This window comes from Electrophorus electricus, chromosome 26 (assembly GCF_041902795.1).
Source record: "Electrophorus electricus isolate QZ-2024a chromosome 26, ASM4190279v1, whole genome shotgun sequence".
In the NCBI taxonomy this organism is placed as follows: Eukaryota; Metazoa; Chordata; class Actinopteri; order Gymnotiformes; family Gymnotidae; genus Electrophorus; species Electrophorus electricus.
In genome coordinates this window covers 10,364,865-10,390,628 of record NC_137522.1, presented here as the reverse complement: position 1 = coordinate 10,390,628, position 25,764 = coordinate 10,364,865, and the positions used below count along the sequence as shown (strand labels likewise).

The 25,764-nt window shown below is 41.5% G+C and overlaps 2 protein-coding genes across 3 annotated transcripts; one reads left to right on the top strand and one right to left on the bottom strand.

Annotated features, from left to right (window-relative positions):
- Positions 1-442: 442 nt before the first annotated feature.
- On the top strand, positions 443-18,361 carry aspm (assembly factor for spindle microtubules). 2 transcript variants are annotated; one of them, XM_026996139.3, is made up of 30 exons: positions 443-847; positions 1,423-1,566; positions 1,794-3,243; positions 3,502-3,570; positions 3,683-3,775; positions 4,089-4,235; positions 4,391-4,624; positions 5,352-5,419; positions 5,527-5,668; positions 5,755-5,885; positions 6,347-6,522; positions 6,723-6,868; positions 6,968-7,053; positions 7,633-7,842; positions 8,002-8,197; positions 8,317-8,465; positions 8,638-8,766; positions 8,851-9,045; positions 9,316-13,011; positions 13,122-13,271; positions 13,450-13,616; positions 13,746-13,905; positions 14,526-14,735; positions 15,408-15,557; positions 16,041-16,232; positions 16,594-16,786; positions 16,874-17,028; positions 17,199-17,375; positions 17,466-17,638; positions 17,919-18,361. In XM_026996139.3, exons 1-30 carry the CDS (start codon positions 557-559, stop codon positions 18,019-18,021), a joined length of 9,582 nt encoding a protein of 3,193 aa, XP_026851940.3. In that variant the 5' UTR covers positions 443-556; the 3' UTR covers positions 18,022-18,361. The 2 variants fall into 2 exon arrangements, with proteins under 2 accessions (XP_026851940.3, XP_081564645.1); XM_081708519.1 differs by lacking the exon at positions 3,502-3,570.
- A 750-nt stretch (positions 18,362-19,111) lies between these two features.
- On the bottom strand, positions 19,112-25,764 carry LOC118240817 (complement factor H). Its single transcript, XM_081708456.1, has 9 exons — positions 25,583-25,764; positions 25,228-25,446; positions 24,768-24,873; positions 24,617-24,693; positions 23,566-23,757; positions 20,919-21,110; positions 20,570-20,761; positions 20,282-20,464; positions 19,112-19,587 (listed from the first exon to the last, which is right to left on the bottom strand). Exons 1-9 carry the CDS (start codon positions 25,647-25,649, stop codon positions 19,391-19,393), a joined length of 1,425 nt encoding a protein of 474 aa, XP_081564582.1. The 5' UTR covers positions 25,650-25,764; the 3' UTR covers positions 19,112-19,390.

Genomic DNA, 25,764 nt, shown 5'->3' with positions numbered 1-25,764 from the left:
ATCTGACATTTAGATACCAATCAAAGATATTTGTTTTCAGCTGTATCATTTTTGGATGAACCGTGATTTTACAAGAAATTATCAATTTGTATACTTTATATTAAATAATATTATATTTGGCACCCATACCTATAAATAAACGCCATCAACAATAATAACAATAAACTCCCGTGTTAAAACTGAGTCTGGGTAGTGTATGCAAGCAAACGGTTAAAAAATGCAGATGGGACCATAATGCAAGTGAAACATCTGAATGAGGCGAAACTTTCTACATTATGGGCGTGGCTTTAAACATTTAAACTTGTCTTAAACTCTGATAGGCTATATTTTGTTTTCCTCTCAGTGATTGGACTTTTAAATGACGTCCTGTAATATAATTGGCTAACCATTTGGTTCTCAAATTCAAAATATAGCGGCGGTTTTACAGTTGTCAAATGTAGATTGCACGCGAAAAGAGGATTTTAACAGAGCAGCCAGACAGCTATGTTAGCTTTACTATCCGTGTTTCTTTTGGACTGTGTATTACGATAATCACTTTGAAAGAATAAACTAAAAAATGGCACAGACTTTAGCGAGACCGGGTTTTTTGGATTTCAGTCCACCACTTAATCCCCCATCTCGTACAACCGATGATAAAACGAACAAAGAAAACGACGTTCCAGTTCTCAGTTTGATTGAGTTTTCAAGGTCTCCTTTTGTGTGTTTTGGGACGATAAAGTTAGGTTCGTCAAAATCTTTACCTTTACGGATTGAAAACTCAACCGAGGACGCAACAACGACAGTAATTGTGGATAAAATACCATCCTCCAAAGGCTTCTCTGTTAACCAGACATCTTTCACCATCCAAGTGAGTATGCAGTCACTAACGTGGTTATCCAGTCATGTCCAAAACATACATTTAATTAACCGTAGCCCTGTTTTACTTTTGTTTCCTCTGATCTAGCTTTTTTAGTTAGCTATTTTACTCGATAATTCGATAGGTTAGCTAACATAGCTAGCCAGCGTGTTTGTAGCTTATCTTACGTTGAATACAATAAAAACAACGTTAAGAGTCTGGGCTTGGACAAGATTTTCAACTGTGTACAGCCATATTAAAGAAGCATTAATAACTGACATCAAAATAGCCACAGAAACCCATTTCATGATACTCCTGACGCATAGTTCTTGTGCTCATATTGCCTCTAGTTTGGAACAGGTTAGTGACTGATGCAGTAGAGGTTTTTCATGTCAAATGTTTCATTACTTGATGGTGTCCAACAACAAGTTGCCAACGCTAGCTAGCGTCGTTATACGTTACCCTCGATTTTCTTAAAACACTGGAGCTAAATATTGTAACGGTAGTTTCCGACACTTGCTGGACAGTTTATTAGCTAGTCATGTATTTTTTGTTTGACACTGCTTATGTGTATTTCCTACTTGCAGCCTGCCGACAGTGTGATTGTAACTGTAACTTGGACGCCTGTAGAAGATGGAGGTTTTCGAGAACTCCTCAGCTTTGTTGCAAATGGCATTGTCAAACATCAAGCTATTTTGCTTGGAAAAGCAGAGGCACCAAAGAAGAAAAAGGTGAAAATGTCGTCGTCTTTTTTTCTTTTTTTTCTCTTATTGGAAGACTGAACAGGGTCATAGCGTTACAGTTTAGTCTTTTGCCGGCTCTTGCATGCATTCAACTCATCAGCTAGTTGTCACATTACCATTTGAGTTGAGGTCTCAAAATGATTTACTATTATTTATGCAGGTTCAGGCCTACTGGTTAAATCATAATAATTGTTGAACTTCTCTTGCCTTTATAGAAAACTCTATGGGATTCAATTAAGTCCAAGAGAGGCCACACCACATCCACAAAAGTTGGAAAAGGACTTGTGATGCCAGTAAAGGCAGCCAACAAGACATTTCATGTGTCTCGACAGCCACAATATAGAAGAAACAGAGGATCAAATCCCCTCTCCCCATTAAACCAGGAACGGCCCTCTCATAGGCTTAGTGGCAGCAAGCACAAAAACTGCCAATCTTCTTATCCTCAGCTCTCTCAAGCTCTGCCAAACTCTGTACAGGCTGACCTGGAAAACATGTCTCTTCAAAAGAATTCTCCAATTGTTCTGTTGGTGCCCGTTGACAGATTTATTGATGCTACAGAGAAATCTTCTGCACCACTATATAAAACTGATTTTAAAGAAATCAGGGTGTTAAATAAGACACTCTCCCCAATTAGCACCCCAGAGAGGTGTTCTAGACCCTTAACATCCTGCTTTCAAAGTCCACTTCCTGTTATTGGTAAAACAAGCAAGGGTGAAGGTCAAGAGCCAGGAATGACAGTGTTGTCAATAAAGGATGCGTTGGCTGTTATTGAATCCGATCTAACTCATGCTGTAAGCCCTCTGCATGCATGCTCAAGCTTCAACTTTTCTGATTCCCTGGAGTGTGAAAAGTCAAGCGCAGACTGTGAATCTGGAGTAGCTGTGTGTGCTGCCGAGGCCTCTGCTCAGATCGATGTTGGTCAGCCAAGGCTAACTTTCTTTGTCAAATCAAACAAAGTATCAGATGACAAGCCAATTAATGCTTTTTCCTCTTCCACAGTTACCAAGTCTTACAATAGAGCAGGTAATGTATTGGATGAGGAAGGTGTTAAACCCAAGAAGGTGCTTTTTAACCCTTCAACAGTTACCAAAAGCAAAACGGAGGTGCCTGTCGAGCAAAGTCCAAGCCCACGCAAAGTGAGAACCTCCAGACGCAGGCTTTTGGAGAAAACGTGTTCGCTTTTGGCTCCTAGCAGCGCAGACCCAAACACAAGCATATCCCAGGGAGTCTCCCCCCTACCTATCATTAACTGTGACGCAGACATTGACTTCAAATTTAACCAAACTTCAACCCAATTCTCACCGCAGCGGCCGATGCCACACTGTCCGTCATTCCCAGAAGGCTCTTCTACATCCGCCTTTTTTGTGCCACCTCAGTCTATGACTATTACTGACGGAGAACATGCTACAGTTGAAGAGGTACCACCTAACAGTCAACCTTCTGAGATGTTGCCATCTTGTGTGCTTCTGGAGTCATTTCCTGTACATAGTCGGGCAGTGAATCAGAGCAAAAAGAGAAAAAGTGATGAGTTTTTGAGCGACTGCTCAAATGATGTAATGAAAGGCTTACAGATCAAAAGCTGTGCTGAGACACATGAACCCAAGAAACCATGTCAAGAAAAGAGATTCAATGCAAGGTCTGGACAAACACGAGGCAAAATGGCTGGTAAGTGATTAATGGCTAGTTGCGTAAGGCCTTGTTTCACAAAAGGGGTATTTTATACAGTGCACAAGTAAAGTTAAAGTAGCTTACTAACCTTTTAGTTTTTAAGTTGCCTCACTTTAAATTGATCATTTTTAAGGTCCTAGGGTTTGGGATTGATCTAGGATACTGCCTTTCACCTGAGGCCTTACCATGGCAGCTTTAATCAGAAATGATGAGAGTTTTATATTAAACAAAACTCTCTTTGTGCTTTGTTTGTAGTTCAACCAAGCTTAAACAAGTTCTCGAAAGCACCACCAAAAAAGTCTTACCCAAAATCCACCCCACAGGGTAACATTTTTTACTTTCTTCCTTATTGGTCTTCATTGATAACCAGATGATTTTTTTACAGTTTTATTGGAGTTCTGGACAGATAATTGTCATGTGTGTCTTGCTTGTACAGGAGGACATTCTTCTGGCACCTCAAAAGTGAAGACAGCAAAGGTGATTGCTGTGGCCCAGTCCAGACTTGCCTTTATTAAGCCAATGCAGACAGGTGTGTTTGGCTAATTTCCTTTCCTTTAATTTGCTTAATGACCTTAGCATGCTCACTTGTTCATGTGTGCTGAGGTGTGTCCTAGGGTTTGCTGTGTTGGTAGAGCTGGATTTTCAACCTCTGAATACTTGCTCATTACCTTCTCCTATAAGTCTAGATAGAGGATTTCACTCCTGAGAGGCTTGAAAGCCCCATCTGATGCATTAGTGGCAGACTCAGGGCCTCAAAATGTCTCCCTGCAAACAACCTTCACATTTATTACACACGTTGTTGTTGTTGTTGTTGTCGTTGTTGTTGTTGGTGGTGGTGACAGCCATTCCGAGGCATCCAATGCCATTTGCTGCCAAGAACATGTTTTATGATGAGCGCTGGATTGAGAAACAGGAAAGAGGGTTCACATGGTGGATGAATTACATTCTCACTCCCGATGACTTTAAAGTAGTTACTGAAGTCACCAAAGGTGTGCCATCTTTTCAACACTTGTTCTTTCGAATACTGATTTTATTCTTGAAAGAATGTATTATAAGAATGTATTAAATATTTGTGTTAGTCTTTTTCACCATTCTATTTTTTGACATATTAAGCTACGTTTCACAAGTAGTTGTTATGTTGCAGTGAATGCCTTATCCCTAACCATGGGAGACAAGTTCAACATACCCAAAGCTCCAACCAAAGAGGAGATGTCCTTCAGAACGTACACGGCCCGACGGCACTTGAACCATCTTCGCAGGGCGGCTTGCCAGCTGTTCACGTCCGAGGGCATGGTGAAGGCCATCCAGCGCCTGGAGATTGAGGTGGAGGCCAAGAGACTACTTGTACGCAAGGATCGTCACCTCTGGAAGGATATAGGTAAGGAATATAGAAAAAAGCCACCCCTTACTATGAGTGCCAGAATCTGCATGACTTTGGGTTGAACTTCTGTCTGAATTTTTTTTTTTACTGTAGTTTTAATTGTAGTTTTAATATCAACAAATGTAGGCTGGCCATTTGCCATTAAATGGCAGAAGCTATTATCAATAACTTTTAAAAGAAAAGGTGGAAAAAAATATTTAGATGCCAAACAATAATGGATTTAAACCTAAATGTCAGATGTGTTGCTCTTATCTGTAACTGACTTAACGTGAATATCACTTAATATAACAGACTTTAACTTTTAGAAGTATTCATGATGAATCTTTTTTTTTGCGATATGAACACCTCCCAACAATTGTTCTCATCAGTCTGGCATGAATCAGTCAGGTTATAAAAAAAATCCAGGTTATTCTAGGTTGCTGGGCATTAGCCACAAGCTAACTGAAGTACAGTAGCCTCTACCAACATAAACGCCAATCTTAATGGAAATTGCAAGTAAAATGTTGTTAAACCCCGGTCACATATGGTACACTATAGTTCTTCACAATTGAGTCCGTTTAATGAAGTGTGGGCGCATAACTGTTTGTAATATTTTGTAATGCTTCACATTTTAAAGGGTCATCTGCATCATCTGTAAAAGCGTGAAATGGTTTTCTGAATAAACTGAATTTTTTTTTTTTTTTTTTTTTTTTTTTTTTTTTTTTTTCCCTTTCCTTCGCCATAGGTGAAAGACAGAAGGTTTTAAACTGGCTTTTATCTTACAATCCACTCTGGCTGAGAATTGGCCTGGAGGTATTTTAATTTTGTACATTTACAAATGCAGCTCAGTTCTGGGGGGGACCTAGAACTAATAAGTGGTTATGTCATGTCTGACTGTTCCTTGTACACCCCTGTTCCAGACTATCTTTGGGGAGTTGATTCCCTTGGAGAGCAACAGTGACATCACGGGGCTGGCCATGTTTGTGCTGCGGCGTCTGCTTTGGAATCCGGATATTGCGGCAGAGTTCAGACACCCCAAAGTTCCTCACTTGTACAGAGACGGTAATGTCTCTTGGTGCTTTTCCAGGCTTTCATTCACTGTTCAAATGATGCTTCGTTCACTTGTTATTTATATACCCATTTTACAGGGCATGAAGAGGCTCTGTCCCAGTTCACATTGAAGAAGCTGATTTTACTTGTCTGCTTCCTGGACAAGGCCAAAGAATCCAGGCTGATTGAACATGACCCCTGTTTGTTCTGCATGGATGCTGAATTTAAGGTTCTTTAACTGCCATACTGTATTATTTGTTAATTCGACAATTAGTATGAGTGCATTAGAGCATTTCCACTAAAATCCTTGTGGGGTTGCTATTCTGATTTACCTGATAATGATGCAACAAATAAATGCTAAATCTATATTATGCCAGGGGTAGAAGAGACATTGAAAATAAGGTATATGTGATTTATCGGTCACTAACCTTCCAATAGCCACATATTTATTGCCCTTATTCCACTTTTTTGACAGACTTGCACCCAAATAAGAAATGTGAAAATAACATTTGTTGTGAATTGTATCTCTTTCTCATTCGTGATTGTGCTAAATAGTGTTTGTGCTAAATAAATACCCCTCCTATCCTATAATAGTCTTGGGGAAATGCAGTTTTGTCTCATTCATACATTTCCATCACAATTTGACATGGAATTGATTTTGATTTCTATCGTTTCATGGTGGTCCCTCAGACGAGTAAAGATATCCTGCTGGCGTTCTCGCGGGACTTTCTCAGTGGTGAGGGCAATCTCCCACGCCACCTTGCTCTTCTAGGTCTCACTGTGTCCCACAGCCAGACGGCTCTGGCTGAGTTCAGCTTCGCCGTGCAGAACCTCGCCATTGACCTGAGATGTGGCATTCGCTTAGTGTAGGTTTGAAAGGAGCTTCAGTTTTTGTCTTCTATTCGTTCATTATATGTTTATTTGGTCCGAGGTTGTTCTTTGGTAGATTACCATACAACATGCCTTAATAATTCTATGTGAAACTTGACCTTTAGTGGAAGTGACATGAGATTGAGTGCTTTGGTTTTGTATACGTGTTGATGGCGGTTGGGGGAATGTGTTCCAGACGCATTATGGAGCTCTTCACTCAGGACTGGTCCCTGTCGAGCAAGCTGAGGATGCCAGCTGTCAGCCGTCTGCAGAAAGTACACAATGTTGACCTCGCGTTGCACGTGCTCCGAGAGAGAGGGGTATCCCTGTCTGATGAGCACGGTACTAGAACACTCAAGATCATCCATGTGCCCTGTACATGCATCAGTGTTTCTAGATGAACCATGCACTCCTAACAATAAAATGTTGGAACGATTTTAGGGACAGTCACCGATGCCAGAGACATAGTAGATGGACACAGAGAGAAGACCCTTAATCTTCTGTGGAAAATCATCTTTACCTTTCAGGTATTTTGTCTTATTCTGCTTTACATCCTTTGTGTGCTCTGATTGTTTATGAACTCACAACAGTGTAAAATTGATTTGGTCATTACCCATTAGATTTAAATGGATTCAGCCTTTATATACTGCATTCTATACTTGGACGATAATGTCCTTTAAAAAAATTGATTAGAATTGTCACAGTATACAATATTGCTAATATAATTCAGCTATAAGATTTCACATCTAAGCCTCACTGAGACACGAGTCATGTTATTGCATGTATTTATTGGTGAATAATTTAAAATTTTACTATTTTAAAAAATATTAATAGTACCAAATTATGATGATGATGATGATGATGATGATATTAACTACCATGATGAACTCTACTCTGTACGTACTGTAATTATATTGTAAACATTTACGTTCACCTGCTCATGAGCATTCTGTTGACATGGGTGACCATCCATTTGACTGCCCCAGTAACAGACTGCACTCTGCATGGCAGTGATTTAAATAAGCAGTGGTTTTAAATAAGTGGGCAGAGCTTATGGATTCTTTCATTTTATTTGAATCAAACGTCAGTAATTCTTCATCATTTAGGTTGAGATTCTGCTCGATGTGGAACAACTCAAAGAGGAAATCGGCTTTCTCAGGAAAACCCGGAGAGCAAAACAGATGTTGGCATTGTTGAGGGCTGACAAATGTGCTGTGAGAAGCACAAAAGAAAGGCCAACATTTCAACATCCCAGTGAGAAAATACACCTGCTCCTGGACTGGGTCAACGCTGTCTGTGAATTCTACAGTTTAAAGGTGGCTTGTTTTTGTGTGTGTGCTTATTTGGGGGTGATTTATTTTTATTATCTTCTCCCTTCTTTTCCCCTCAAGCACCAATAATTTTTCATTGATTTACTACAGTTTATATGGCTGGAATTGAGGTTAATGGAGTCTGTGTCTTTAAATCCTCTCTAGGCTGAAAATTTCACAGTTGCTTTCTCAGATGGCAGAATTCTTTGCTATCTGATTCATCACTACCATCCAAACCACCTGCCGGCTGAGGACATTCACCAGGAAACCACCCAGACTATTGAGTGTGGCTATCGAGGCAACATGGAACTAAACAACTCCTCCAGTGACTCGGACTGCTCCTTTGCAATGGATCAAAATGGTAACATTTCTCCCCATTATTTATGACTGTATTAGGAGGGCATGTATACTGAGTATATGTATGTTTTTAAAATCTTAGTAGATTATGGTTGGAAATTGCACTGCCTTTTTCTTTCTTAGCTAATGAGTCACTATCAGTGGATTTCAAGGTGCTTCTTGAGAATGAGAGGAGTAATTTTCAGCTGGTGAACACAGCTGTGACTTACCTTGGAGGAGTTCCTACGATGATCACTCCAGAGGACATGTCTAACACAATCCCTAATGAAAAGGTCTGCTTTTTTCAATTTTAGTTGTATATTTTAATGTTCCCCCCCCCCCCCCCATCTTTTTCACATCTTTTTCTACAGTTGTTGGAAGATTTTTATCATTGGAACATGCGCAAAACTGGGTGGTTATGGGTGGTCCCCCAGAGGTTGATGTGAGGTTTGTGTTCTCTTTCAGGTGGTTACATGTTACCTGTCCTTTCTCTGCGCTCGACTTCTGGATCTGCGGAACGAGACTCGAGCTGCCCGAGTTATCCAGAGAGCCTGGAGGAGGTACAGGCTGCAGAAAGACGCGCAGCTCCACCAGGTAGCTTGCATCGCCACGCTCCTTCCTGCCACTCTGCTCCGTGGCTGAATTTCTCTTCATTCTTAATGGATTTTCTGTGAACAGCAAAGGAACCTGGCTGCATACAAAATTCAGGCTTGCGTGCGGAGCTTCTTGCAGAAGAGGAGGCTAGCCAGACAGACGAAGGCTGTCACCGTCATTCAGGCCTTCTGGAGAGGTTACTCTGCCCGAGGAGAGCTGAGCAGAATGAGGGAGGCAAAGGAGCACGTTGTCCGAAATGCAGCAGCAATCTTGATCCAAGTATGTCTCTTGACTTATTTTTGCAAACAAAAGATGTGTAAGTAGTCTATATAACAAATAAATGTACCTTTTTTTTTTTTTTTTTTTTTTTTTTTTTAAATATCGCAATTCGTGTTAGAGCCTGTAGGTATACTTCACAATGGCATGGTTTGTCTTGGTTAAGACATTTATATTTTGTACTTCTGTCCATAAAATGGGCTTATTTTGTGAATGATTAATTGATTGATTTTTAATTATTTTTAATTGCTGCTTTTTTGTTTGTTTGTACAGAAAATGTACAGGGGTTGGAGAACTCGAACCTTTCTGAGCAAGAGTCATGCCTGTGTTGTGATCCAGACGGCCTTTCGGAAATGGCACTTGAGCAAAATGGCGTGGAGAAATTCTGCTGCCGTGAGAATCCAGACATGGTACAGAATGAGGCTGTGCCGAAGACGCCACCTGGCCGTGAGGTCGTCGGCCGTATGCATTCAGGCGTGGTTCAGAGGCAACTACCAGAGGCAGCGCTTTCAAGTGCTTAAGCAACAGCACGGGGCTGCCATCGTCATCCAGAGCGCAGTCAGGGCCTTCCTGGTCTGCAGACGGATCCGGGAGATGAGGCAAGCAGCAGGTGTGATCCAGGCGTGGTATCGGGCGTGTTCGCTACGGAATGCAGAGCAGAGGCGGTACCTGGAGATGAAATCTGCCGTGGTGTCACTCCAAGCGGCGTTCCGAGGTTGGAGGGTGCGGAGGGAGGCGGGCAGGCGCCGGCATGCCGTGCTCCTAATCCAGGCCTCCTACAGAGCCTTCGTTGCTCGGCTGTGTTTCTGGACTTTGAAAAAAGCCACAGTCCTCATCCAGCGGCGATACAGAGCTAAAGTGGTTGGAGGGAAATTAAGAGAAGATTTCCAAGCTCTTAAATGCGCTGCAGTGCAAATCCAAGCCCTGTGGAGAGGGAGGGCACAGAGGAAGAGAATGGAGCAGCTCCATCAAAGTGCCACTGTGATCCAGTCACACTATCGTAGACATGCGGCACAAACAAAGTTTATGGCTTTGAAATGCGCAACTTTAGTTATTCAAAAACAATACCGGGCTTTCACGGCAGCAAGGATGTTACAGTGTGAATTCCTAGCAATGAGAAAAGCTGCAGTCACAATTCAGAGTGCATATCGAGGCATGAGAGCAAGACAAGAAATGTTCAAAAGAGCCAAAGCAGCCACTCTGATCCAGTCCGCTTTGAGAGCTTTCACCTGCCGCAAGAAATTTTTAGCCCAGAAGAGTGCTGCTATTGTCCTTCAACAGATCTACCGGGCACGCGCTCTCAGACAGCTGCAGAGAGACCATTACCTTCAGCTCAGACAAGCAGCTATTGGGCTGCAGGCCATATATCGAGGCTCCAGAGCACGAAGAGCCCAGACAACCAGACATCGTGCAGCTACAGTTATACAAACGTACTTCAGGGTGTATAGGGTTCGTGTCTCCTATCTTGCTGTCAGGTGCGCCACTGTTGTTATACAGCGGCGCTACAGAGCGCATGTCCTGGAAAAGCATACGCGTGCGTCTTACATACAAACAAAAACCGCCGCCGTCACTATCCAGTCAGCATTCAGAGGGATGCAAGTTCGCAGAAAGCTTCAAAAAATGCACCTAGCGGCAACGGTGATTCAAGCACATTTCCGTGGACACTCTCAACTCTTGAAGTACAAGAGGCAAAAATGGGCAGCATCTGTCATCCAGCAGCATTTCCAGGCAAGTGTGATGAAGAACGCCGCTGAAAAGCAGTATGTTGCACTGAAAACCGCGGCTCTGTTTATCCAGTCAGTGTATCGGGGCATGAGGGCCAGGAAACGGCTTGCAGAGATGCATTGGGCTGCACGGGCTCTCCAGAGGACATACAGAGCCCGTAAGCAGTGCAGGGAGTATCGCGCCCTCAAACAAGCGGCCGTCGTTGTGCAGAGAAAGTTCCGGGCCAAGCTGCACGCAGAGCAGCAGCGGGACATGTACAGCTCCATGCGTAGAGCAGCCATCACTTTGCAGGCGGCGTGCAGAGGGATGAGGGTGAGGCAGGAGATGCGAGAGGGGCACAGAGCAGCCACGGTCATCCAGGCAAGGTACCGCATGTACAGAGTGCACACTTCCTTCCGAGCCTTGAGACTTGCTGCAGTCCTCATTCAGAGATGGGTCCGCTGCCACCTGAAGAGGAAAGAAGCCAGGGACCATTTCTTGAAGCTGCGCCATAGTGCTCTGGTCCTGCAGGCTGTTTTTCGAGGGAGCCGGACAAGGTGTGAAATCGCTAAGCTGCATTCTGCAGCTACGGTGATCCAGCGCAATTATCTGGCTTGCAGAGAAAGGAGACTTTTTTTGTCCATCAAAGCGGCAGTGGAGCGTTGTCAACAGAAACGCCGGGCCGCTTTGGCCGCGAGGCGGGAGCGGATCGCTTACATGACTAAGCGCAGCGCCGTGGTCGCAATTCAGGCAGGTTACAGAGGGATGAGGGTTCGGCAGCAGATGAGGGTCAGGCAAGAGGCTGCAGTAATCATTCAGTCCCACGTCAGGAAGCACTTCAACGTACAATACTACCAGAGGATACTGTGGGCAGCCAGGACTATTCAGCAGCATTACAGAGCAAACATGCTGATGAGGCAGACCAAGTTGTCCTTACAGGAGATGCAGCGGTCTGCCGTGGTTTTACAAGCGGCGTTCCGCGGTATGAAGACCAGGAGCTCTTTGAACCGAAAGCACCAAGCTGCTACTGTTCTGCAGAGTGCCTACAGGGCCCACTGTGCCCAGATGCGGTATTTGTGCATGAAATATGCTGCTGTTGCCATTCAGCAAAAATACCGTGCCACACTTGAGGCCCGCCAGCAGAGGGAGCACTTCCTGAGGCTGCGCCGTGTTACAGTTCACCTACAAGCCTGCTACAGAGGTCAGAAGGTCAGGAGAGAAGTTGTTCTTCAGCAGCAAGCAGCTACTCTGATTCAGGCTGCTTTCAGAAGGCACAGGGAGGAGACCAAGTACCAGGCCATGAGGCTGTCTGCCATTATCATACAGAAATATTACAGGTCATGTATTCAGGCTAAGAATGACCGTGAGGAATATGTGAGGCTTAGAAGGTGTGCCATTCTCATTCAGGCAGCTTTCAGAGGGCACTGTGTACGTCAGACTATAACAGCAATGCACAAAGCTGCCACCGTCATTCAGGCTGCTCTACGAATGCACAAGCACAGATGTGCATTCCGAAGGCAGCGGTGGGCAGCGTGCATTCTCCAGGAGAGATTCCATGCTTGGAAGCTAGGGCGCCAACAATGGCAGCGCTACAGGCAGCTAAAGGACGCAGCCGTATGTTTGCAGAAGTCTTTTAGAGGCAGGAAGGGAAGGGAAGCTGCAAATCGGCTCAGAGCTGCGAGGACGATCCAGTCGTATCTAAGGGCGGCTCTCCAAAGACGCCGCTTCCTGAAGACCAAGGCTGCGGTGGTGGCGATCCAGTCAGCGCACAGGGGGCGTCGGTGTAGGGTGCGACTCGCCGAGAAGCAGAAGGCCGCACTGGTTATACAGCGGTGGTACAGGTCACGCAGGCTGGTCCGTACGCAGAGGAATAAATACCGAGTGATCCGGAAAGCCACCCTGACTTTGCAGCGCGCTCTGCGTGGCGCATTGGTGAGGCAACGTGAAAAAAGAAGACTCGCTGCCATCAAGGTCCAGTCTGCACTGCGCATGCACATCTACCGCCGCCGGTACGTGGAACTGCGAGCGTGTGCCGTGGTGTTGCAAGCTCACTACAGGATGTGGGCAGCCAGGAGAAGCTTTCTGTGCCATCGTGCTGCTGCTGTGACTTTACAGACGTTCTATAGGGCATACAGGGCGAAACTGGAGCACAGACACCAATATCTTGGGACACTGAGGAGTGTCCAGATCCTTCAGGCTCGAGTGCGTGGTTTCATTGAATACAGAAGATTCCAAAAAATGAGAGCAAGTGCAGTCTCAATTCAGGTTGGTCTATCATAACTGGTTCTTTTGTCCTTTTGCTGCTGTTGATTAAATATTTTCTATTTGTACTCAAGTGTAATGCCGGTGATTTCTATACCTGTATGTTTTGACAGGTGTACTACCGGGGAATGAGGGAGAGACGCAAGTTTCAGCGTGTTAAAAAATCCGTATCTGCTATTCAGAAGCATTACAGGGCCTACCAGCAGGGCAAGAATGAGCGAACACACTTCCTCAAACTGAGAAGCTCTGCAGTTTTGATACAAGTAAGGTCCAGCTTGCAACAGCTCAGCTGCTGGTAACCAACAAAAAAGGTTACAATATAATGCTTTAACTTCAAAATGTAAGAATTGTTGAGGCTAAACCTTTTGAAATGCTCCTTTTGTGCAGATGTGGGAGTGTGGATAGTGTGTGTCACATTTTTATATGAATTTGATGTTCCAGTCTGAGTTCCGTGCCTACCAGTCAAGAAAACATGAAGCGCAGAACCAAGCTGCACTAACAATCCAAGCCTGGTTCAGAGGACATCAAGCTAGACGTGCATACATCTCTAAGAGAGCTGCTATTGCAACTATCCATCGGTGTCTTCAAACAAGGGTTCAGAGAGCAAGGTAATGTGTGGTATAACTTCTGTCTGGCTGTATATGACTGATTTATTAATAATAATAATATTGTTGTTGGGCCAAATATGTTTGTGTGCATGCATGCATTGTGAAATGTCCCCATCCATCCTCCCCTAGGTTTCAAGATGTCCAACACAGTGTTAGGGTCATTCAACAAAGATGGAAGGAAACTCTGCTTGCAAGGAGACAGCGAGCTGACTTCATGAGGGTCAGAAAGTCAGCTGTCCTTATACAAGCCTTGTGGAGAGCTGCTAGAGTGAGAAGCTCCATTCAAAAGGTAATGCTTGTCTCGTCATTTCATGCCTTTTGTACTGGGCTTTTCTTCCCTTTTCTGGTGTATAGAGGCATCTCCAAAGTAGCAAATTAATAAATCACTTTTAACTCTCTCTTCCCGCAGTTTAGGGTTACCACTTATCCTATTTCTCCTTTAATGTTTTGCACATTCATTTTTTAAAATTGCTATTAATTCCAGTGTGCATTTGTAGAGCATAACTGAGGAAGAGTGTTGGATTGAGTTTCTCTTTCATATACATGTTTTGGATTGGAATAAATTCAAGGTTTGCTCTGACAATTCATCTCAGACTAGCCAGGGTAGGGGGCATTTAATAATATGTATAGCCAGATAGTTAAACAGGTAGGTGTTTGTTTGTTTGTTCCCCCCCCCAGCATTCATTTTTACAGGGGTTGGCATGGACTCAGCTTGAGCTTTCCATACCAGTCATTTTTTTAAGTGTATTTTAATAACTGCAACCATATGTAGACTGTATGTAAATTTAGATGTGGAAATTAGAAAGGAGTCCAAATAAAGAAATATCCCAAACAATACAGCGCATATTCTCCTAACCATAATGCCAATGACCATATCATGGGTTCTACTTTGTACGTCTTCTCTGGTAGAAGCGCAGAGCAGCTATGGTGATCCAGACGGCTTTCCGAAGGTACGTCCGCAGGCGGGAGTTTACGCAGCGGAAAGCCTCGGCCCTGGTGCTCCAGCGCCACTTCCGAGTGTTCCTGCTGGCCAGAGCGGAGCAGGAGCGTCGGAGGAGGCAGGTTTCTGCCGCCGTCACTCTGCAGGCCTTCTGCCGTGGCTGGCTCGCAAGGCAACAAGTAAGTACTCCGCAGTCGACTTTCAGTACCTATGACCATTTCATACATTGGGGAGGGGAACCTTTGGTGTGAAATCACTGTTGGGAAGCTGGTCAACATTGTATGTCATTTCTAGAACAATTTAATAAATGATTTATGCTGTTTCTAAGACATCTCTGGCCAGATTAAAGGTGTAAATGTGAAACATTTCTACCTGTTTTTGTAGTTGCTCCTTTTACTCTAACAGTGTGGCATTGATGATGGGCAGCGCACCTGTTGGCTATTGCCAGGCCGTGCCTGATATTGCCACTGCAGCCCATTTTTGACCAACATCCTAGGGAGAACATGCATCTGAAAAGAGGGTGGTGACGATTCAAAATGTTAGTCATGTAAATATGATTAAACATGACTGAAGTCAAAACCATGGTGTCATCTTCTGCAACACTAATGACCCCAGCAGCCTTTGAGCCTGCCTTCAATTGAACTTTTTGTTTATTTATGTAACAGACTGATATCCACCGTTTTTGTACTGCCTTAATATTTTTATCGCACTCATTCAATGCAATCACGAGTGCAACTGGACAGCATGAGTTTCAGTGGCTAAAAATGCACTTTCATCTCTATCTATTGCGTACCAGAATGTTAGATGCTCTTGGTTTTCCCTTTGCATCACCTCGTCACCTCCGTCTCCAGGCAAAGGAAGCTGCACGCGTTGTGGGGCTCCGGCGTTTCTGTGCTGCTGCGTATCATCATCTGTGTGCGGTGAGGATCCAGAGGGCCCTGCGAGCTCACTGGGCACTGACAGCAGCCCAGAGGCAAATCTCCTCCATCCTGTACATCCAGGTACAGAACTCTTTCCATACTCGGGCGATTCTAATGCTAAGGCTTTGGCAGTGTTCAACTGTGATGAAATGAGCATGTCCAAGTGCACCAATGTCCTGTCCTAACAGCAATATAGACTCAAACAGCAGTGTTCAAAAATCTTTCTTTAATAATGACTATACACCTGCTAACTAGGTAATCTTTACCTTTTCTTGGATGGTTTAGTACAGGGTGATGGTAGCTTAGCCATGGATGTGCCTTCTGAAGAAAAAGTATACTAATATTCAATTTAAGCATGCAAGTGTACCCAAACATGAGTGAGCAGGAGGCTGCCTTTGGAGACTGGACAACCTGACTCAAATCTGATACAACCAATTTATATCACATTTATAAGCTATTTTATGGATATTGTATTTATTTACAACTAACAAGCCAAACATAAAGACCTGACATGCTGCTATAACATCCCAAATGCCCACCTCTCTGGGTTTTGTGTTGATCCAGCGTTGGATCAGGGCGAAGCTTCAAAGAAAGCGATACCTTGAGCAAAGAGAGAGCATCATCAAGGTACAGAGAGTGGTAAAGGCTTGGTTTCACCACCGCAGTCGAGCTGCCACTGTTATCCAGCACATGGCCAGAAGATTCCTTCTGAGATGCAGGAAAGAAAAGCTGCAACAAGGAATTATAAAGGCGCAGGTAAGGAAAGAAATTTCTTGAATGTGTTTTTGCTTTTCTTTTGCAGATTTTTTGGGTGATTTTGTGTCTGGTTGCCTTAAATTACATAGCTAGATTGTAGATGCTTGCCAATTACCTTGGAAACATCACAGCAAACATTGGCAACATGGGTTAATGAAGAAGACATAGGTATGGACAGATGAGAAATGGGGGTTGATGGTGAGCAATTAAAAACAAAGCTGTGTCTCCTGCCAAATGGTGAAATTACAGTGAGATGTCCTGTTTTGAATTTCAGTAGAACAGGGGAAAACGCAGAATCTAACAATATGCTGTTGTAAGAAGCTGTAATATCATGCAACAATGACTTTTATGATATCTCTAGGCCCTTTGGAGAGGTCATAGTTCAAGAAAATTCCATGATACCTCCAAAGTCATTTCCATCAGACACCGCCTCAGGAAAGTCAACAGGGAAGCCAAAGAAGAAGACAAGCTGTGTCATAAGACCAAAACTGCTCTGAGTTACCTTCTAGAATATCACAATTATGCCCACATTCTAATGGCCTTAAAGAACTTGGGTAAGAGAATCATGGGCAGAATACACAAACATGACTGTCATTTCAAGGTGAGAGCATCAAACATCTTTGTTGTGATTGTAATTAAAGAGACTGCAACCAGACTTTCACCAGAGTGTTGTGAGCATCTTGTGAACAGTGGAGCAACACGCACCGTCTTTACCCTGATAAGGAGCTGCAACCGGAGTGTTCCTTCCATGGAGATAATCACCTTGGCAATCCAAGTTCTTCTCAATTTATCAAAGGTACGTGGTCATATCTACTGTTTTCTGCTTTGTCCTTGCATGCTATGCTTAATGTTGCTGTACAGTTTGATGCATAGATCATTGATTGCATTTGTAAATTAATCATTTGTATTTTGTGTGGTCAGAAGAGTTCTGTTTCTCAAGTCTCTTGTCTGACTGGTTTGCTGTAGTACAACAAAACCATAGATACGGTTTATGAGGTGGAGGACTCTGTGGACACACTCTTGGACCTGCTCCAGATCTACAGAGAGAAAGCTGGGGACAAGGTGGCTGACAAAGGAGGCAGCATCTTTACCAAAGCATGTTTCCTTTTGGTGATTTTGGTACAGGATGAAGGACGTGCAATGGTGGGTATTTCCAGGATGTCGTTAGTACACGGAGTAATTCAAGCCTTGATGCGGGTGTGTGTACTTAATTTGGTGTTTTGCCCCCACTAGGGGGTAAGAACACTTCCCAGGGCCTCAGACCGCATATGCAGCATTTACCGCCTTACAATGCGAAAGTACAAAATGGATGCCCAGAGAACCAAAGTCAAACAGAAGATGAATGTCTCACTGAATGGAAGCTTCCTTCCGCAAGCCACTCCTCAGAAATCCAAGTCGGTGGCAAGGTATGTATGAGAAGTCTTTACTTGATTGTAGACTATGCATGTGTACTTAACTGTATGTGTTAACCAATGCTGAGATTGCTTCCAAGCTTGCAGCGCTCCCTAGTTTATTCTAGCCACTACAAGCTAGCTAGCCAAACTCTGTCACTGGCTTTGTAACGCTGTATGCTCTATAATTTTGGATAGTAAGACTAGAGATCACTTAACTTACTTTTCATTTCATGAATTTTATTTTTTATTTTTTTGTCTCATTTATTTCTTTGTTTTTGATTGTTCTTAACAGATTTGTACCAGACTGGGTTCTTCAGAAAGCGAAGCGGAAAGATATCGTAGACCCTCTTGGAGCCATCCAGATGCTGGTCCATGCTCTGGCTCTCATACCTTGAAAGTGTGTGATTGTGATTTTTTTTTTTTTTTTTCTTTTCATCATTAAATTGATCTTGTACATATTTTTAACCAATGGTTTTATATTTTATCTGTCCTTTCAGAAATGTATTTTAGATGTATTTGTACATGCCTTTACATTATGTACTTTGTTTGTTGCATAATTTGGTGGCTCATTGCCAGCTTGGAGATGTTATAAAAACAGATGCTAAACCATTGAATTTAATAAAAGGTGTCTTTTGCTGTGCACTTCATTTTTTGTTTCTGCAAACTTAAATGATGGTGGAAAAACTGGATGATTTACTATGACAATTGAAAACTTATTAAAGTCACTATTGCTACGCAAAATACTTTGGATTTGAATATTTTTGGGCTAGTCTGACATTAATCATTTTTGACATCCTATGATTTCTATTATACAAATGCGCCATGACTTATGAGGCATCGGCTAATTACATGACTCAACTTGTAACGTCGGAGGCTCGGCAGTACGCAGGAACGAGCCGAGTGTGACAAAGTGACTTACTGACACGAAACGGACTATGTAGCACACAGGCTAACGAGGTTAATCACCGACAACACCTACTACTAAACACGAGACTATACGTTCACGACAACGGCACAAAACGAGGTGCAGGGGAGGGCGTGGCCATACGAGCGAACACACACACGTCTGGGAGGAGGGTCCGTACCGTGACACAACTGAATTGTTTTTATTTGTTACAGTTAACATCGTCAGTTGTTGGGTGAAGTGGTCTATTTATACTGAGGTAGTGGGAATACGGTAAATTCACAAAATTATTGTAAGAAATGGAGCAACATTTAAGCGTCTGGTTGAAGGGAAATGGACAGCTACTGTTTTGAACTTAGTGGAAAAAAAAAATGCTGTATTGACACCATTACCTTATCCACATATTTAAGGCTCATGGTTTATATAGTTTTTGTGGAGGTTACTTATTGCTTAATGCTGCCTACTGTTATTTATGGCTAGTTATAAGGCTAGATAACTATCCATAAATAACAATATAAATTTAACAAGTGATGCATCTGAGTGAGATTTTCTTTGCATTTATAAACATTTAATTTTTCATGATGTTAGAAACCAAACAAAAACAGTTACATATCCCAAACTTATTTATTGACAAATATAAGATTTGGATGCGTGCAGTTCTTTATTATGATCTTGATATGCCAGCGGAATTACCAGACAATTATTAGCCTTTTATAATCTCTTGCAGGAATGACAGAATACATTGTGTCAGGTGGTGCACAAACATTGAGCTTCTTAGGCAATATTGATCATGTTTAAAATAGCTTCTTTATTTTGTGCAAATGCACTTCACTACTGTAACTCTAACTGCCTACAAAGCATTACTGACAAATCGGCAATGGCATAACTCCATCAGTGCACTTCTGACGAAATCCGATGCTTTCCCTTGTTGGTTTTGTTCCAGGTTGACATTTAAAGGTGATATACTGCATATGCCATGAGTACATTAGTTGTTTTGGTCCATAATATTGTTGAATCTTATTTTTGTCCATGTCTTTTATGGTCAAAGTACAGGGCTCTGAAATTGAGATCAACATGCAATACTTATGGGTTAACAATGAAATGTCATGAAATACTGCAATTCCCTGAAAATTTTGCTATTGTGGCACACATTTATATTGTATTTCACATTTATAACTAATAAAAACTGCACATCTACAGCTTGTATGCAAACAAACGGAATAAGCTGTAAACTTAATATTGAAGTTGCATTACACTGGAGATCTGTAACCTATTTAACAAGCACAAAGTGTCCCTCTGCACCCTGTGGCTAGAGCAGCTGTGTGAGAATATGCCAGAAAAAATGCCAGACCTTTCTTCCCCTTCCTACCTATCCTACCCTCCTAGCAAGGCTATATTAATGGGCTATTGTTGCTATTTTTGAGTTTGCACAGCTGGTACACTGACTTTGGTTATTTCAGGCTAAATGGTAAGTTGTGGGGTTGTTAACTATTAATTCAGCTCATGTTTAACGTCGGTGATGTTAATTGCTTGCATAACAAGATGATTACTATTTGTGAATACTGAGCCACTGAGATGATGCAACTGTTTCGGCTTTAATACTTTGACAGCTGCTCATATTGAAAGTCTTTGGTGATATAGCAATGTTCTCTGGAGTTCTGGTTATGAGCTAATAATTGATGGCCTTCCTGTATACTGCCCATGCACAGACATGTGAAAGTCTAACTGATCGTTACGTGTGCCTTACATACTTAAACACCGTAGATATCCTCTTTTCCATTTCCCTTGTGTGCAGGTCATGTAGGGATTACCATCCTGTTTGTAGTAGTTGTGGCATATGTATTGGACTGTTTCATCTGGTCTGTAGTATGTTTTCTGAAAAGTAGTTGTTTCTGCAAACTCAATATGAGGGGGTGGACCACAGCCACCATTGCCTGGGAACATGCGCACAGTAAATTATGTACAGTAGAATCAGGATTCATATTTTCCCATATCTCAGATTGTGTTTGGTTAAGTGCAATAATGGTATGTGTTTTCACCTAAACATGTAGGGAAAGGATTGCTCCAGGTTCCATCTGACTGACATGTAATCGAGGACAGTCCTACCATAGTCATCGGAAAATGTGTACAATGAAAATGTAAGGTATGTTCAGGTGTAAATGGTGGAACTATGCCTGGAGATCCACCGACAATTTTAACATTATTGAGTTGTCCTATCTTGCAAGTAACCACTGTGGAAAAAGTGAGAAAAACATTTTCATGGAGGGCTTTCTTGTTCCATTGCACAAACAATACTATGCCACCTTCAATTATTATATTCAGTTTTATTTGTGTTAATATATAATATTAATAATATATAGTAATATACTATATAGTTAACTCCCTTACCTTCACATATTGGGAAAGGGCTGCTCCAGCTTCCTCCTGCTGAGCATGTGACTTCCTTGCTTCCTCTCAGAGACAGTTTTGGATCAGTACAGTAGAACTGTAACTTGTGCCCAAACTTTGCAGGTGCATTTTGTTCTGGAAGTCCAACCACTGACAGGCTGTCATTGATCTCTCCAAGCTGACATGTGACTTCTAAATGACAACAAGTATAGGAAGGTATAAGTATCCCAGCTGCTCTGTAGAGGGCTCTACAGTCGTTATAATGCGTTTGTATCATTTGTATTGTCTTGTCTTGTCTTTATATTTCTCTCATTAAGACACACAAACCTTCTATTTGCATCTTGCAAATAGTTGCAAAAAGTTGTATACTTTTGAAAAAATGTACTTAAAACAAGCTGAACAGCCAACCTCTACAAAGATGAGCTCATTGGGTTTGTTCTCCACCCTTAATTATTTCCAGCTGTTTCTACTTGTGTCCTATTAGCCTTCCTCTTTAAACCCATTGTGTGTCTCATGTCTTTGCTGGTCATTCTCTTAGGTTCTCAGTATTTCCTTGGTTGTTCTTATTGTGTTTTGGTTTTCTCATGTGATTGTGGATTCCCTTTGTTCATCTTAGCTTACATTTACAGCATTTAGCTGATGGTTTTATCAACTTTCAATTATGATTGAGGGGAAAGGGCCTTACTCATGGGCCCAACAGTGGCAGCTTGGCAGTGGAGGGGCTTGAACCAGCAAGCATCCAATTACAAGTTATGGACCGTGACCACTGAGCTACCACTGCCCTTGGTTTGTAGTTTTGCGTTCTATGTCTATTTGGGTTTGGTGTTCAAGCAAATGCTCCCATTGTTACTACTGTTAGCTATTAGTCTTCTTTCTTTGTTTTACTTCCTTTTAGACGCGTATATAAAACCTTGTTTTCTGGTTTGGTTTCCTTGTTTAGTTATTGTTACCCTGCAAACTGTTATTCTCCACTGTGGTTTTTTTTTTTTTTTTTTAACTCACTCCTTATTCTATCCCTATTGTCATTCAGGCATGGCTTCATGTTGGACTCTGACTTTCTGTACTCCGTCATATGAGATTATTGTACTTCGCAACGTGTGTTTTGCCCTCAAGCTCACAAACTTTACAAAAGGAGCTCTTGTAGTGGGTGTGGTGGTCATAAAAGGAGCTTGGAATGCTTTGAAGCTTTTTAAGCAGACACCTTCATCTACAGGGGGTGACAACATGTAGGTTACTTTTACAAAATGGCAAAAACTTAAGAATTCACAGGATGATCTTCACAAAACTAGACCTGAATGCTAAATGCAGGTGTATATCTTATTTGCAATTTTCCATACTGGAATTGCTTTCTTGAATGTAATGTGTGAATGGTGATTTTTCTGATGTAAATTTGCCAATTGTACACCTAAATGGTCAAAGAGATGTAATGAACAAATGATCTAGATCTGATAGAAAGTGATGACAGACTCTTTGGGCTGTATTTTCATGCAGGAATAAGGCATTTTTTTCTCAGTTTTTGCCCAGTTGCTATTTTCATGGCCAGAAATAATATACTTGCACTAATGTGAAAGGAGCGGCACAGCTGAAGAGCATTTGTACCATATTCTAATTTTACAAGTGCTAGTGAGCTGGCAAAGAAGAACGAGTTCTTTTAGATCACTGGCTTTTCTTTACATCAAAATATAGGGGAAATCTGAAAAACAGAAGAACGTGTTCACAGTTTTCTTTCCTTTTCCCACTTGTATTAGGAGTATGAGGTAGTAGACACATCACTGTCCTGATTCAATCACAAATCATTCACTGAATACCAGAACCAAGTTGCTGCAATAGCTTCTCCAGTCCCCTCATCTAAACGCCACTGCAAACCAGTGGAATGTGTCTAATCACACATTTCACACACTGTCTCACGGACTCGTGAAATTTGCCTTTCTGTTTGTTATTTCACTAATTAAATATTAGAGGAAAAAACTTAGTGCTGCTGTCTTTGCAAAAGGAGATAGGACGGTATAAGAAATTCACTACTAAAGATTTTATTCTTTGAGAATATCTTCATTGATTATGATTTATTCTTCTAATAAAAATAAAATGCAAATTAAAAACACAACTTCACACAGCATTTCCAATATGTCACATGCAATTTAACCTAAATTTCAATTCAGATAAAAGAGTACCTAGTTGCACCAAACTGGTTTTCACACGCATAAAAAAAACTGTATCATCATGTTGCTCTTACTTATGAAGCCCTGCAAGTGACATCCCTTCTAAATATTAAGGCATGGCCACGAATTATTAAGGTGTGGGAATGAGATCTTAATGTGTGGAGATGAGTTGGTAAGGTGTGGGAATGAGAATTAAGGCATGGAAACAAGATCATTAAGGCATGGGAACAAGAGAATTAAGTTGATGGAACTCAAAATTGTAGTGAAGCCCTTTGCTTGCACAGTTGATGAAGAACCTCTGTCCGAAACATTTTGTGCATAATGTCTGCGTGTGAGGCCATATGCTTTCAGTATGCAAATTAAATGTCTCTTGCTTAGAATTATGCTATGTCATATATATGTCTTATATGTCATGCCTTAATTTTATTAAAAAGGGATGTAACCAGCAGGGCTCTGTAGTTTACTGCTGTTTATTCAAAAACCTTTACCTTCACATCGAGGAAATGAGCTGCTCCACTCCCCATTTTCTTGGCATGTGACTTCTCTTGGTCCTACCAATTTAAGCCCAGGACTGTCACATACAAACTGTAACCTATGTCCCTCTCTTAGTGGCTTCTCATAATCAGTAAGTCCATCCACAGTGATCTTGCCCCCAAGTTGAGGTGGAGAACATGATATCTCTAAGAAGGAAAAGGAGTTCAGTTACAATTTCTGGCCGATGAAGGATTCCAGGATTTGCTTCTAATTATATGTGTGTTCAATACATTTTTAAACTATGAATTAGATGTGCAACAGAAATCACAAAAACAATAATATAGTATTTTGGGCAAAATCTGTGTTCTTTATTCATGTATCAATAAATCAGTTATTTCTTCTGTGTATTTCATAACTGCTAGCTCTAGCAATTAGGTGTTACAGCTAAAGTCACAGATAATATTTAAACTAGGGCCGCAAGAAACCGAGAAAGAATTTATAATGCGGTAATGCATATTGCAATAATCATTGTGATATATTAAAAACAGTGAAGAGCTCTTGCTGTGATGTGATTAAAGATTGAACTGTGTTATTTTTACCAAAATCATTGGTAAAATCATTGATCCAACAAATCATGTTTGTTGGATCATATGAACATTGTGATTCATAAAAACACCCATAAAACACCCATAAATTAGTCTGGATTCTCAGACCACACAAAAAGTAATGTTATGATGTGACTGAGAGCTTATTTGCACATTGCAGCTTTCTATAATGATTGCATATTTAAAAAGGCAAATGTTTATGTATTTAGCACATTTCATGCAGAGGGTAATTCTGTGTTTTATAAATGTTTTATAAATAAAGTAGAAAAGATAATTTGTTTTAAACAGAAAAGATAAAGTTAATTAACATATGAAAGTTAAACTAAAACAAAATTGTATAGAAACCAACATAAAAAATAAAAGCCATATAAAAGGGGTTATGAAATTGCACACTGATTGAAATTTAATCAAGCTAAACAACAAATAACTCCTTTCAGTTTGCTCATGATTTTTGTCTTACCTTGACATATAGGCAAGCGATCATCCCATCCCCCAGCTAAACATGTTCTGGTGTTTACCCGACTCACCATCTGGTAGCTAAAAGAAGCTCCAGGTAAAACTTCAGGGTTGAACTGTATTTAGATTTATTGAAAGCAAATGATCACACTCACCCTTCTTTACATATGTATTTGATAGTGGCTCCATAAACAAAGTCAGTGCCATGCACTATTATATAATGGCCATTTGGAATGTCTGCAGGTAGCTCGCAGCGTTTGCCTGGTGATAAGTTCAAGATCAAAAATAGCATTACAAGAGTCTATTCATTAAAAACCAACAATAATATATCTGACCATGTGGCAGGGGATTATTAGAGTAGCAGCAAGCAATACAGTTTTAAACAATTTACTTCAATAGAAATAGAAGTATCATAGATGAAAAACTAAAGTAAAAGTATGGTTTTTTTTGTTTAGATTTTTTTAAATGTTGGGTTGCTAAAGTATTAATGAAATGCAATTATGCTTCTTTCTGAACTACTCTATATTGGCACTAATATTAATATCCACATTGCCTCTTAACCTACCATGTAAGACAGCAAAAATTTCTTTGTATGTGAGAAAATGTCATACTTACGTGAACATTTGCTATTTGGAGTGGTGACCCAGTGGTGCCCATCACAAACATAAATTATTCTTCTTAGAGATACATATCCTTCCTGGCAAATGTACAACAACTCATCTCCCTCACTGTAATTGTTTTTGAGTGACGTGTCTGAGACATCTGCATTTTCTACTACAGGAAGAATCATGGGGCAGGCTGTCTGCTGAGATGATGGTCTGCTGGCCAGGCCGACTGTCGCAGTAATCGATTGCAGTCATTAGTGATCATTTGTATCATGTACACAGCCGAAAGTCTTGTTTTTAGAAATGGCTATATTAATATTAAAAAGGTACAAAAATATTAAATGTAACAAATGAAAAAGCCTTACCATCATGAACTGTAGTATAGACCCTCACAAAGAAGAAAAGATATAGAATAACTAGGCTTGACTCCATTGTTAGTCAGTTTAAAATATTGCTATTAGACTAAGGCTAAGTAAACATCCAAACAGGTTAATGTTTCTCAGGTTTGTCCTGCCCTTTCCAGCACATGGACCAACCAGTATTAAGC